Source organism: Suillus plorans (assembly GCF_016647745.1).
Source record: "Suillus plorans strain S12 chromosome Unknown HD556scaffold_8, whole genome shotgun sequence".
NCBI lineage: Eukaryota > Fungi > Basidiomycota > Agaricomycetes > Boletales > Suillaceae > Suillus > Suillus plorans.
Window position 1 is genome coordinate 908,392 of NW_024537392.1, and position 14,600 is coordinate 922,991.

General features: G+C 44.9%; 2 protein-coding genes across 2 annotated transcripts; one reads left to right on the forward strand and one right to left on the reverse strand.

The window, feature by feature from the left end:
* Positions 1-7,430: 7,430 nt before the first annotated feature.
* Positions 7,431-10,771, reverse strand: HD556DRAFT_1503210 (uncharacterized protein; the record flags this gene model as incomplete). Its single annotated transcript, XM_041308983.1, has 7 exons — positions 7,431-7,568; positions 7,630-7,693; positions 7,745-7,955; positions 8,014-8,351; positions 9,203-9,315; positions 9,367-9,890; positions 9,940-10,771. The coding sequence occupies 7 exons, from the start codon at positions 10,769-10,771 to the stop codon at positions 7,431-7,433; spliced, it is 2,220 nt and encodes a 739-aa protein (XP_041164776.1).
* Positions 10,772-11,034: 263 nt separating this feature from the next.
* On the forward strand, positions 11,035-14,416 carry HD556DRAFT_1304980 (uncharacterized protein; the record flags this gene model as incomplete). Its single annotated transcript, XM_041299728.1, has 10 exons — positions 11,035-11,323; positions 11,384-11,564; positions 11,691-11,976; positions 12,069-12,344; positions 12,394-12,537; positions 12,561-12,734; positions 12,791-12,973; positions 13,916-14,014; positions 14,063-14,311; positions 14,354-14,416. The coding sequence occupies 10 exons, from the start codon at positions 11,035-11,037 to the stop codon at positions 14,414-14,416; spliced, it is 1,944 nt and encodes a 647-aa protein (XP_041164777.1).
* Between the last annotated feature and the right edge of the window lie 184 nt (positions 14,417-14,600).

The window sequence follows — 14,600 nt, forward strand, 5'->3', positions numbered from 1 at the left end:
AAAAACAAAGCTGAAGGGGATGGTAGGAAGACGGCTTGCTTTTATATCCTGCCAGTGGATAATATTCTGTGCATCCGAAATACTCCTTCAGACAGATGTCATTTGCATTGCCAGCAGACCTTGGGTTTGATTTGCTCTATCCTTGACGATCTATTGGCGGCAGAATACTAGGAAATGCCGATAATATGTAATTCCAACCCATTGTTGCATACAGCCTGCGACAGGTGACATGACAATCCCTGGAAGTGAGCTCAGGAGTCTCATGGATACTGACACTAAACTGGATACCAGGAGATCAGCGCTGAGATCTTGAGATTCCAACTGTGTTGTCATTGCTTGTGACAGACATGCTTATACCTGTCATCCCCCCGTATACTTACATGCTATCATCGAGGTGCTGAATGGACTCTGCGATGATCTTATTTGAGAGACATTGAAACATTGTTCGCTGAACTTTTCTCGAGAGATCATATTCGAGTGGACACCTGCGACAGAGATATGATATATGAGTGATTCAAGAACGAGGCTCAAGACAAAGCTAAACACATGCCGCTCGGTGAGAATCGTCTTGGATCGCCTTTGCTGGGTGATATTCACGGACGCATACACAGGCACTACTGGCCATCAGGAAATGTGCACATTACTTAATCGTGCTTATAATTTTGAAATTTTGTATGAAGTCGAGCAAGCTCGTTAAGCTGAGCTCAAGACTGAACATTTTCACTTAATGTAGACTTGATGTCCCTCGGCAGATACACAGCTAATTTCGTATCAAGGAAGTTAAGACACGGAGTGATTAAGTCAAATAATGCAGGTAAGTTAAAACTCAAGATGGTATTTCGAACGAGTGATGATCTATAAATTTGTTTACATAGAAACCGGCAAATGAATCCAATGAGTTGTGAAATGAAACATCACCATCAATGAATTGAGCGCCAAAAATTGGCATTAGGTGCGATGCATGAATGATTGTGTCGAGATGTATCACAGAGAGCTCTTGTGAGCCATCCTCATGGAAGGAAGGCCGTACCATCCACATGCCACTGTCTGGATCTGGTTTGTTATTGATAAGCTTGAACCAATGTATCAGTGCACAGGGAAAGGTCTTGGTCCTGTGAGAAAATGAGAAAAAACATAGGACCCATCCAACCTCCATCCCATTGATCGAGTCTTCACTGGCAGTGTTGATAAAAACAGTATCATAATGAGGAGGACCTCCCCGCCATGATGGTGTAGCACGAATGTGCTCGCGTTGCATACCACAAACACCGCTCGGGTCACTGGAAGCAAAAAATGTAGTGGCTGCAGAATTGAAGACTTTGATAGGTCCTTTGAATTGTGGACAGGCACTCAGAGGGATATCATCTGAGGTGTGAGTGTCGTCAGCAAGAAGTTGATCGTAAAGGAAAAGTCGGATGAGTTGGGGAAGATCCGGGATATCCATTTCAACTGCCAGGGCACGTATGTTGTGAGTGCAAGAGTGTTCTTCAAGCAACATCAGATTTGGTGAGTGAATTGATTTAAATATGAGAACATAGAACTTACGGGGAGTACATGCTAATTTCACATCACTCTGTGCTTTCGACCCTTCCAACATACCATCTTCATCGTTGTTTTGAGCTCCGTCATCATCATCTTCGACATCTTGAGTATTGTTGGAGGCATTTGAAGTTGTATTTGAGCTCGGGTCAAGTATGGCATCTGAAATTAGCTGTAAACACCTAGTATTGTGCAAGTAAAAATGACATACGAAGATGGCTGACAGCACATGAAGTAAGCATTTTGCGTGCAGTGAAGTCTACTCGCGATGCAGCAATCTTGTTGAGGCGCTGGTTGGTGAGTAGCATTTGTCCGAGTGCATTGAATTTGCTCGATCGTCGCCAAGGCTCCTTGATGGCCTTGATATGTTTTGATTCTGTTATCGATGAGCATAGCCCATTTGGTGCTCCGAACATGTGAATGAGTGAGATATAGTGGGTGAGGGAGTGTTGACGCAGTAGTGAAAACCCATTTATCCGAACTCCTGTGTCTTGAAAAATTTTCTGGTACTGGTGAAAGCATTGGAGTGCATCTGAAAGCTTCTTGAGAGTGTCTTCAGTAATAATATCTTGCCTCACAATGTAGCAAAATTCAAGAAAGGCATGAAAACATTGAACAATGTCTTGTGGGACATGGCCCTCAATTGCTGGAAGGTAGACTTTCATGAGGGCCTTTGAGTCGTTGCCTGTCCATTGCGAAAACCCATGTCCTTCTGGAAATCGGCGAAGTCCTGCAAAAGAGGGTGCTGCAGCTATGCTGAATAGATGACAAGTAGTTAGTAGCCAAATTGAAGTGACAAAGCAATGATAAAAATACTTACTGGCGGTTAATGTCATCGAGAATCTCTTTTGTGCATGTCTTTCCGTGTTCCTGCAGCAGATACTGTTCGACCCACATAACTAAATGGTCTTTAAATGTGCCTTTAACGATTTGATGCAAGATATCTGGTGACAGGAGCTCATGGATACCGGCATGAGGGTAATCATTGGTGAAAGGCTGAAAAGTGTGAATGAAGTGAGAGAAATGAAAGTTGAGCATGCTTACCACTAAGTCACTGATAACTCCCCATTCCTCCCACAGTGTTGTGTAATTGAACTCCTCACAAAGAGTATCAGTAACTTCTCGGCCATGCAGCCCATTGTCAAGTGCATCCAAGTTGTTGGGGAATGCAAAGCACCTGAGGCATTATTGTCAGCATAGATGTTAAGACCAAGCACAAAGGGTAGGACTGATTCTGAGGGGCTTGGCTTCAGCTCGTGCGCTGCGCCCCTTACCTGAGTATGTGCCCTTAATTTCAGATTGATGTCCAGAGAAGATCCGAAGACGTCCGAAGGACGTCCGAAGGCGCGGGAAACTTCAGAAGGACTTTCCGGACGAGTGCAAGTATCTTCCGGATGAGTGTGGGAAAGTTCCAGAGGAACTTTCGGAAATTACAATGAGGTTTCATCCTGATACGGATATGTGTAATGGCTACTCAGGACTTGTCCTGAGTAGAAGCAAACAGAGGTATGGCTGCAAGGACAATGTCCAAAGCAGAATAGGTCCGGAGGACTGCGGGAAAGATCCGGATGAACTTCCGGAAACTTGGAGGAAGGTAGGATTGTAGGATCAGATGAGTTTCAGATCGGATGAATACAGGATCGGAGGAGCGGAGCTCCAGCCTAGGGAATTCCTCCCTAGGCCTAAGTGGATATTCACAAGGAAGTAACTAGTATGAAGACTTAGTGTGAAGACTAGTGCGAGGACTAATATGATATTCAGACTCAGGAACTACAGGACATATACAAGAGTTTATATACTAAGTAACTATCAGAAAGATCAATAAGCAAAGGTCCAAGGCTATGTATGAAGCATAAGCAAAGTTATCAAACGCGAGTCGGAAATGAAGCATAGGTTAACGGATCAGTAAGCATACCAGTAGTAAGTATAACCGAGGTACCAGGAACAAGGAATACCAGATAGGCTGTGTTAACGTTATGCACAGGAAATGAATTAAGAAGCTTATCGTATATCGGATAGTAAATGGATCTATACATCGGATTGGACCAGATTGGATATGGTCCAGACGAGATGCGTGGATATATAGGATGTGGCATTAGGGCAATGGGACAAGGATGAATGATGCAGGCTAGCTGCGAAGGGTAAGGGATCTGGACGTGGGCATGCGGATGTGGATGTGCAGAGGTGCAGGGATCCGGATGGGTACTGGAGACATGGATAAGACATCCGAAGGTCCGGATGAGGCGTGGGAATATTATCGGATGTAGGTCCAGAATATGGGATATGACAATAGGCTGGAGTGAATGCTCATTAAAAACACTTACTTCACACACCAATTGTAAACAATGCAAGCAAGGACTGATTGTTCAGGGTAATCAGCGATTAGTGATGTGCACGGCCCAGCTTGGCCTGAAAGCTGCGGCTTTGGCCTGGCTTCAGATGGCTTTGGCTTTGAAAAACTGCGGGCCAGGCCAAAGCCGTCAATGACGGCTTGGCTTTGGCCTGGCTCGGCCTGAGCCACGGCCCGAGCACTGAAAACAGAAAAATGGTTCAGACAAGGATGACATACTATTTACACGAAGTCACTGTCTGATTCTACGAGATCCTCATCTCCCTCCAGAAGAGTGTCCCAACCTTCATCCTCAGCATCACTCAGCTTCTTGGAGTCATTACTAGTGTCTGACTCAATATCCAAGTCCTCAAGAGCTTCCTCAGTTGATGATGACGGTCCAGGCTCACGGAAGAGTACATTGTGGTGGAGGGCACATTTGACGCATTGAAGTGCCTCAATGAGGTCACCCTTGAGACGGTTTCGGCGCTTGCTGATAGTGATACCGCCCTGTGAGAACGTGCGCTCACTTGAAACTGACGATGCCATAATTGACAGGTAGTCACGAGCAATTGAGATCCATACTGCCCCATATCTGTGTCCGTTGTAGCACTTGAGCTCGCGCTGAGCCTGTATTCAGCTATTTTCCGATGCACGTCAAACACCCATCGCACAAGAATCACTTTCCAATGATATCCGACACTCACCCACTCAATCCGACGCTTACCCGCTAAACCTGACACTAACCCAATGCAAACCCAGTGTTCCCGCGCATCAGCCGCTTCGGATCCGATATTTTCCCACGCATTTGTCCTCCCTATGTCCTGTCCAGTCGTATCTATCCACACTAGGTGCGCAGTTATCAGTTTTCACGTCACTAACATTGTAGACAGCCTTATTACATGTCCGCAGTACCACATGTCTTATTACATAGGACATTGGACCCGAAAATTAGTGCTACTACTTTCGCCTATAGCACTCCGAAATTCTACATAGACACTATATATTTTCACATACCTCCTACTTACTTATCTACCTTTCTACCTCCGAGTAGGAGGAGGTCATTGGATATCAGTAGTTCTTAGTTGAATTCCGCAATATCATCCATTCTTTATCCGAAACACTCCGAAAAACACCGACAGTAACCCGCCATTCACTATCCCCGACATTCACTACAAACCCGACGCTAATCCGACGAAACCCACTAATCCGAAACCTGAAAACATTGGACCCAACATTTTTGACATTGGACTCGTAATTATACCTTCGGACTTGTTTCCTGCGCTTCGGACTTCGTATAGCTAATTATTCTAATACCTTACAGCAAACCCCTCGGGTCGAACGCACTTGTCTTGCAAGTATAAGCAGACTAGGCTGTGCTAGACCACAACAATTATATTTTGCTAGACACTCACTTCGTGTAGTGTTCAGCAAAAGTTGTTTTACCTACACCGTTGATCTACAACAAAGAACCAGTCAGTAGCGAGAAGATATGGACTCAGTTGTGTACTTACTCCCCACCATTGGATTGCACTCATTCCCGGTGGAGGTTTTGTCTCTACAGCATCAATATAGTTTTTGAAACTCGCATACCATGGTCTAGACGGATTTGTATGAGTGACAACAGTCTCATTGTCGTCGTCTTCATCGGAGCTTTGTGTCTCGCGAATAAACTTCTTAAGCCCGCTAGCCTTCCCTTTCTTGGCCAGTGATGGTTGCGATGTGGATGCTGCTTGGCCCAATTCACGATAGTGAGCCTCAAACTACATGGTTTGTAAGTGAATGTGAGCTGGTGAATAATTCGGTCAGACATACCACTCGTTCGGCGCAAGCAAGAACATCATCTTGCAAATGTTCCGGCCAGTTCTTCTTGAAATACAACATTTTACCTGTTGGATCAAGCACTGCATGCAACATTAACATCGAAGACACATGGAACATGAAACAGTCAGCACGTACACATGGTCATGACATAGGCCGGGGAGCCAGTGGTCTTCTTGTAATATTCATCGAGCTTTTGTGCAGCGGCGTGCAATGCAGGTGCAAAACGTGCATATTTTGGCCGTCCTGCATGTGAAGACCAAGCTCTATGGAGAGTCTCGAGTGCAGGGATCACAAGATGCAGTGTAGTACTCGATTTGGACGAGAATGCCTGCTGAGCCACGTCTGCATACTGAAATATCAAATCAACAACAGCATTATATCAAATGATGAAGGTAACTTACAGATAATAAATCAGCAAATTTACCAACATGGGTCCATTCGGCTGGCGCCAACCTAAGGAAGTCAATCTTCGCCCGCTTCGTCAAGTCTCGCTCTTGTAGCCCCATCTCGTACACGAAGACGTCAATGTGCTGTTGTTGGGCAATGGGAAATCAGTCAAAACAGATGAGAGCAACTTCGTGCATGTGGGAGCTTGACTCACCTTTTGATTAGTTTCTGCACGATTAATCATCACGTAGGTCGACAACCAACGAACCTTCATGTCCAGAAGGAGTTGTGTAGGGCGGGAGATGCCAGCCTTGACTTGGACCATTTTGTATAGTTCCTTGCGCTTCGTGGAAGATCGCTCCTTTGAAAAAATCAGTAAATCATTGTGCGCAAAGAGAAACCAATCACCTTTACACATATTGAACGTATGAGGCCAATCTCATCATGCTCACGATGCATGGTGGTATCTGGCTCGTGAGCATGGGGGTTGTGAGGTTCGTAATGTGGTGCTTTTCTGTATGTACTGATCAGTACTTGGGTACCAAGATTAATTACATGAGTGAGACAGCTGTGAACACAATTGTGAGTCATGTTAGCTGCGAGACAACAAGCAACGTACTTGATCCTTCATTCACGCCAAGGAAACTTCTTCTTGAATCGTCCTTCATAGAGTTGAGTGAACTCCTTGAGCATTGTGCCATTGTTGGCAGCATTATCACAAGTAACATGGCCCAACTATATATCATGATTAGACAAAGCCAAGCTGAATGCGAAGAGCGAAGATGACATGCCTTATGCGCGATACCAACACGATCTAGAACTTTGAACAGCGCACCTCTGAGACGCTTCCCGTTGTGTGCATTGTTGAGCTGGGTAAAGCCGAGAAGTGCCATTTCACTCTTCCAAAGCATCATTGACTTCTCTTCGATCCAGTGTCCAGTGACGGCAAAATATCCATCAATATTGGTAGCTTGCCACACGTCGCAAGTAATATTTATTGCGCCACTAACAGCAGCGCTCTGTGTTGAAAAATGAGATGTAATGAAGCAGCATGCAGCACTAGATTGCGACTCACATTTAACATCGTCTGGAGTCTCGTCAGGTGATTCTTGAATATTCGCATGATCTCAGCGCAGGTGGCTTTATGATTGGGGATCTTGACTCCGTTCGTTGCCCATGAAGTGACATTGATCATGTCTTAGAACTTTGGGTGCTCGAGGGCTTGGATAGGCTAGGTTAAAGTGTGTCAATGGTCAAACTATTATATCAAGGGAATCATACATACTTGGTCTGTTGCAACTAACCATTCGATCGCGGCTCGTTTGAATAACTTATCGGAGTATGGTATAACTCACTCAGCAAGTTTGCGTTCAGTCAGGTGCGAATTGATGGTCTGCTGCACCTGCTCGGCTTTCTCCTTCTGAGCTTTGATATCGCCAGGTAGCATAGACTCAAAAGAGTGCTTCTTTGCCCACTGTCGATACTTTCCCTACAGTGTAATCCAAGTCGTTAATATAAGCACAATGAACCATATGCGCAAAAATACGCACCGCAAAATTAGCCTCGGCGTGACGACGAAGTGTCGTAGATTCATTCACAAGAATACATTGCTTCCTGTTGAGTTGGTGTGAGTGAGCGAGCACAACCATGACCTCATAGACTTACAAACATATCTTGCACTTTTGATGCTTTTTAACCTTACCATTAGTTTCTGCATGATCGAACATCGCACCAAAAAACGCATTGAGATCGGCAGTTTTGCCTTTGCATGTTGGAGGAGCCATGTCTGCAATAGGTTGGACGTCGACATCGATCGGAATACCATCATTGTCGACTAAATCATCAACCGGTGCAGCTAATTTGCACAACCGTTTTTCTGCCAAAAGTTTGGTATCAGTTGTATGATTCATGACTCAGATAGCAAATACACTTACGTCGTGGATTGGTGCGTGCATCTTCATGTTCCTTGCCACCAGACTTGTCGTCAAGAACTTCTTCAACGCGAGTCCTCTTATCCTTTTCGAGTGCAGCCGAGCTTGAACCTGATGGTGCAGTGTCACCCGGAGGTGAATTCAGCGATATGCTGGGGGTGGCTTGATCAGCGCCAGCATTAGAAGCATGTCGAGTATCAGGCAACTTCACAGCCTCTGCTGCACGAAAGGCATTGATAGCCTTGGTTTGTGATGGGAGAGCCATCTTCTCAGAATGTTGGAGAAGGGTGGTGGTAGGCTTGGTTTGGCGGACCGGCCAGCGTGCACAACATTCGTCGTCGCTGTCTGTATGGACAGTTCCAACCATCAGAGACAAGTGGTGAGAGGCAGATATAAAAAATAAAAATTACCATCACAAATGCATGCCTTTTGACTGAAAACATATATGATGGTTGTCACCAAGCTTGCGATTTGAAGTCGCAAGAAACTGGCAAAGGAGGGCAGATTACTGAAAATGATGAGTGTGCTATCTGCCAACACTGTGGCAAGTGAGTTGTGTCGAGCTTGAAAAGAATGTCTGCGACTCACTGTGATTCTTACCACATGAACATGCACACAATGTAAGTGATCGAAAAGCTAAAATGAGACAGAAGGTCAGATTTTCGATTGATGATTGTAAAACAGTTTGAGCTTGGGTGCTGCAGGCACAGTTGACTAAGCCGTGGCCTGAGCCGGCGGCTTTGGCTTTTCATTAGCCCAGGCCAGGCCAAAGCCATCACCAGGCCATGACTTTGGCTCGGCTCAGCTTGGCCTATTCAGGCCCAGCTTGGCCTGGCCCATGGCCTGAAGCTGGGCCGAGCACATCACTATCAGCAATGTAGGGTCCTAGGCCATATACCACACGGTGAAAGTGCCTGTCTCCGAAATGTGTAACCTTGGGAACAGACATTGCAGGGTTGAGTGATGACAATATTCGTGACAATGAACTATGGAAGAGTTGTTTCTTGAATTTTCGGAAGTGTGGGTCCTCAGCATGTTTTTTGGATGCTATAAGTTTAAAATGATGAGCATTAAATGGTGTATGATTGTGAAAAAAGATGTACTCTTTGGGATATCCAAGAAACCAATAAGAGCGACAGCATTTCAGTGGGCATGACAAATATCATTGTGGACATTGCCAATTGAAACATACAGTGGGTAGTAATTGTTCTGTCCGGTTGCTACTGAAACTGTTGTTTTGTCACTTCCAAGGATTACAGGAACAAAGGTTGCACCATGTGTATGGGGATCTTTTGCGATCTCATCCTAAATGATAATGCATGAGCTGAACAGAAGTGTTTGTGGTAGCAAACGTACCACTTGGTCCCATGCCCAATTATCTGACATTGGATTGCGCCATTGGCGCTTTGCATCATCACCCTCTCCAACAAACTCCCGGTATGGTACATAGTCCATTGCATCCATGAAATATGGATTGGCGAGCACATTATGTATTATAGTGCGTGGATCATGGAACCATGTGGTGTATGTTTTGTCCATCCATGGCGCACTCTTGTTCATATCACTGTCCTTAGCATTGTATCTCATCGAAAAACATTTCCATGGGACGTCTCCAACTGGTGTGTTGTTGATAGTCGAATACAAATCACAGTGGTCTGAAAATGGAGGGGCGTCATTGTGTTTTGCAAGTGTAGTGCCCCACAACTGCATAAGTTTGTCGATATCACCTGCAGACATTTGGACTTTTGAATAGAGAAATTTGGCTGTCTCGAACTTGGTTTGATTGTGGTAAGGTGTCCAGTTGTCTGGGGCCCGAGAGGTGTAGGGAGGTGGAGGTGTATTTGGGTGAATAAAATTTCCCACTTCATCACATATACGAGCTATAAAAAAATTAGTGTCAGAACAACATGTCCTAAGTCAAGAACAGACTGTCTAGTTGAAGATGATAGTCACAATGTGTGCTGTTCAAAGTTTTGTTATTTGTCTCACCACCAACAGGTTGATCATCCATCTCAATATCACCATCATTTGCGGGCTGCCAACAATTGGTGTCTTCATGTGGTTCACTCAGAGGAGCTTCCCTTGGCATTTCAAATGAGAAACTATGGATTGTGTGCCGGTGTTGTGTGAGCCCAGATCTATTCTTGAAAGTGCAGGAGCAACCAGGATGCGGGCATGGAATTAGGTTAACATTGAATGTTTTGCATTTGGGATGGTGAGAGTTATGAGCACCACTACTTGTAAGGTACATGGTAGGTACAGCTGGAATGACGAACTCAGCTGAGACAGTGCATGCAGTACAGTCCTCCATACCTGGGGGTATTGGGGGTGATGCCATTGACACTGGAGACATTGATGTTGAATAACTTGGTGATGGTGTATCTGGCATTGTGGAAGATTTGTGTGGTGTTCTGAATAATGCGATGAAGGTTGATGGGCAGGGGTATTGGGGATGATGCCATTGATGCTGGAGATGGCAATGTTGAATAACTTGGTGATGGTGTATCTGGTGTTGTGGAAGATTTGGGTGGTGTTCTGAATAATGTGATGAAGGTTGATGGGTAGGGATGTTGGGGGTGATGCTGTTGATGCTGGAGACATCAATGTTGAATAACTTGGTGATGGTGTATCCAGTGTTGTGGAAGATTTGGGTGGTGTTCTGAATAATGCAATGAAGGTTGATAGGTAGGGATGTTGGGGGTGATGCCATTGACATTGGAGATGTCAATGTCGAATAACTTGGTGATGGCGTATCTGGCATTGTGGAAGATTTGTGTGGCATTCTGAATGATGCGATGAAGGTTGATAGGATGTCTGCCTAGTGAGATATGAATTCTTGTCCGGGAGATGTTGTGCGAGGATTTTGAGACACATTTTTTCTGAGCAGATGAAGTTTGCAGTAAAGTACATAATAGTTTGCCACCCACAAAGTATTAAAAATGCCATTCTGCAACAATTTTCATTCGTCTTGTCTTGCTCTCAAAACTTGCACTTGCTGCTTTTCTTGCACTCTTCTTGGTCAGTATGGTCTTGACACATCCATCAAATGCTGCAAAAAGACCTGCACAGGTGGTCTTAGATACCAAGCAGAAATGGCGCACTTCAGCCCAGGTCAAAGCAGACAATGCTCACATCCAGCAAGCTAACCAAGAGAAGGAAGAGAAAACCCAAAAGGGCATTGAACGAGTCGCTGCTGCACAGGAAAAGCTCTCTCTTCAGCAGAGTAATGCCTCAGCTCCAAAGACACCATGTCCTCATCCCATTCCATATGGCGCAAAGGCAACCTCAGCAAGTCTTCCCTCTGAAGCTGGATGTGTGGCTGCCAATCAATCCAGTCAAACATTAGTGTCAGATGGTGGAGTCATTTTGTGAGGTCAGGCTCAGACTAGTGCTGCAGTAGAAGTTGATGAAGACAACAATGATATTGGGACAATGCAAGGAAAGAGGAAATGTGCACAGAAGACAATGCACCGTGATGCTGTCAATGCAGCATGTGCTGTCCTTGCTTCCCAGCCATCAAATGCTAATGGTAAATCTGATGCGAAGTCAAGTCTGTGTGCATCACATGACTTAATTGGAAAAGGACAAATGGCAGCATAAGTACCTTTGTTGTTAACCACCATGTTACTACTAACTGAGCCTACACTCTTCTATTGGAACCTACTCAATGACTTTACCAGTGATTTGAAGCAAGCGTACACAGGCGGAGTCATGACATGGGCCCAGAAAGTTTACAAAATCAACCTCAAAAAAAACACTCACTCCATGAAGACACCAAAGAACCTCGTGATGTCTCAGTGCACCAGCAGCACAGCATTTTCACAGCTCACTAGGGCAACAACAGCTGCAAGCAATGCCACTCCTCCACCAGGGACTCCAACCAGCTTGGTCTTAGGTGACAACTTCTCAGAGGGATGCTTTCCAGATGAGGAGGATCATCCGGAGCGCATGGCAGCATATGCACTTGTAGGCATGAGGAAACCTAGTGGTTTGTGGAATGTTGTGGCGCCAGTTGAGTATTTTGCTTAGCCTCTGATCAGTTTTTAATAGATTCATAGGATGTCATCGAGCTTAGGAGCAGTTCACTCACATCACCACCGCCTCCACCTTCGCAATGCATCTTCTGCAAAGCACCTGTCAAAATGGAGCACATGGACAGTACTATGGACCTTAGCAAAATTTCTGAAGACATCATGTTCTTGGATTATGTAGAGGATGAAGCCAAAGGCAAGGGTGAGGGTGAGGCCGAGGGAAAAGGTGACAATGGTGGGGATCATTTTGTCATTGAAGAAAGTTCCAATTCCGCTCAAGCAAACAAACGGACAATGATGATGGTATGTGAATGAATGATGTACTACGTCGTACTAACAGGTGACTCATTAGACAAATGTGGACATTGTTGACAACAATTCCAATGACTCAGCTCCACCTACCAAGCGCGTCAAAACAGAACCTGGACAGAAGCCTGGAAAGGGCATCACTGGAGAAGTTACAAGAGCAAAATACAAGAATAGCGACCTCCAGCTGGTTGCCTCGAAAACAACACATAGCATGGCATTTTCATTCCTACTGTTGCTCACACTACTGGAGGAGACAATATTGATCCATGGCTCATTGAAGACAACATTCTCATTCCGATCCTCGAGGAAGTTTGGGCAGTCATTTATAATGAAAAGTCATTGATGGGTCACACCATTGTCCCTGGAAGTGTGGTCTATCAAGTTGTAAGTCTAAGTCTCAAACTATTTTCCTGGGTACTAATTCATATTATTTTATGCAGACAAAGCAACACCTAAGTGAATGGTGTGATGGATTCAGCTCTGCGGCCATCATGATGATGTTCACATCTTTCATAGTGGCTGACCCACTTTATGATAATGAGGATAGCCGTGCTGATTTTTCTGATTTCTGGCTCAATGACAATAGGTGGCTTTTTGCGAATGTCAAATCAGACGACAAAAAGGTTAGCATCATCTCTCATCTGGTCGTGATTGAATCCTAACGCGTCTTTCAACATTGAGCTGTGGACAGGAATGTGGCAGTCCATCTTTGTCTTGCAAACCTTTGTGGCACACCTCAACTATACATAAGGCCGTTGTAGCACTCGAGCTAGCGCTGAGCTTGTATTTAGCCATTTCACGCATTGTGTCAAATGCCCGTCACACAGTATTCACTTTCCGATGAAACCCGACACTTTGACCAGCGGACCCGATGCATCGGCCGCGTCGGCCGACATTTTTCCCGCGCACTTGTCCTATCCGTGTCCTGTCTTGTCTGCTAGCCCCACTAGGTGCGTAGTTGATTATTTCTCACATTACTCACGTTGTAGCCAGCGCTATTACATGTTTTCCCATCGTCCGCAGCGCCTCATGTTTATTTACATGTACTTCGGATCCGAAATCATCGGCCACTACTTTTGCCTATAGGGTTCCGGATTTCTACGTACTTATATATATATTGGTTTTCCACATAGCATATTATCATCCAAGTAGTAGGGAGATATTTCCCTGACGCTTAGTGGTCAAACCCAATATTCTGTAGTTCTTAGTTGACATTGCGAAATATTACCGCTCTTTCTATCCGAAACACCCGCAGTCTTAATAATCCGCATACCGCTCGCTTCACCCGATGTTCTTTTAGTAACCCGACGCCAACCCGTCAAACCTGCACCCGAAACCCGCTAAACCCGAAAACATCGGCCGATGCTTTGGCATCGGACTCGTAATTATACCTTCGGATTCTGTTTCCCGCGCTCGGACTTTTGCCAGTTCATCAATTGACTATTTACAGACTTATTCCAATAGCAAACCCCTCGGGTCGAACACACTTGTCTAGCAAGTATAGCAGACTAGGCTGTGCAAGACCACACAACATTTTTATATTGCTGATTACTTATTTCGTATAGTATTCAGCAATTGTTGTATCTTTACACCGTGTCTCTGTTCCGTCACTTCAGAGTGAGGAACAGTCCTGTCAAACTGCTCTTGCACTCTCTGGAGTGGTGGTAATTATTTTCAGGACTAATATTAAGCTTCACACTAATTTTACTTAGGTCAAGCACGCTCTTCATCTTCTGTCAACCAAACAGATGAGTTTTGAGGTCAAGTCCACCATCGCCAAGGGTAGTAAGAAGAAGAACCCATGGAAGGGTAAGGCTCCAGCTACCAATGGGGAGCAGTGGACTGCCGTGATCAGCGAAAACAAAACTTTCTCAGAGCCACTGTGGGGATACGACACATCAATGTTTTTGCAGGCCATCAATCGCATCCCTGCAAGCAACATGAAGGCCATCATCAAACAAGTGCAATAATACATGAAAGTAACCACCTCTCATGGTGGACAGTCAAAGATGGATGTTGAGGAGGACATTGACGAAGAGTATGCTGATATCTTTGCCTTTCGGTGAAGGTAATTTTTGTTACTAATTCTATGTGTACTGCTGACAATGCTATACAGGAATGATGTAGTAGTATTCGAGATTTGTCTCCTGGCACTTCATTTCCCTTGGAAGCACCACCATTCAGTCCAATTTCTACTCCTGCAGAATTGTCTCCATTGTGATTTTTTTTGTTACTTACATCACCCTTTCA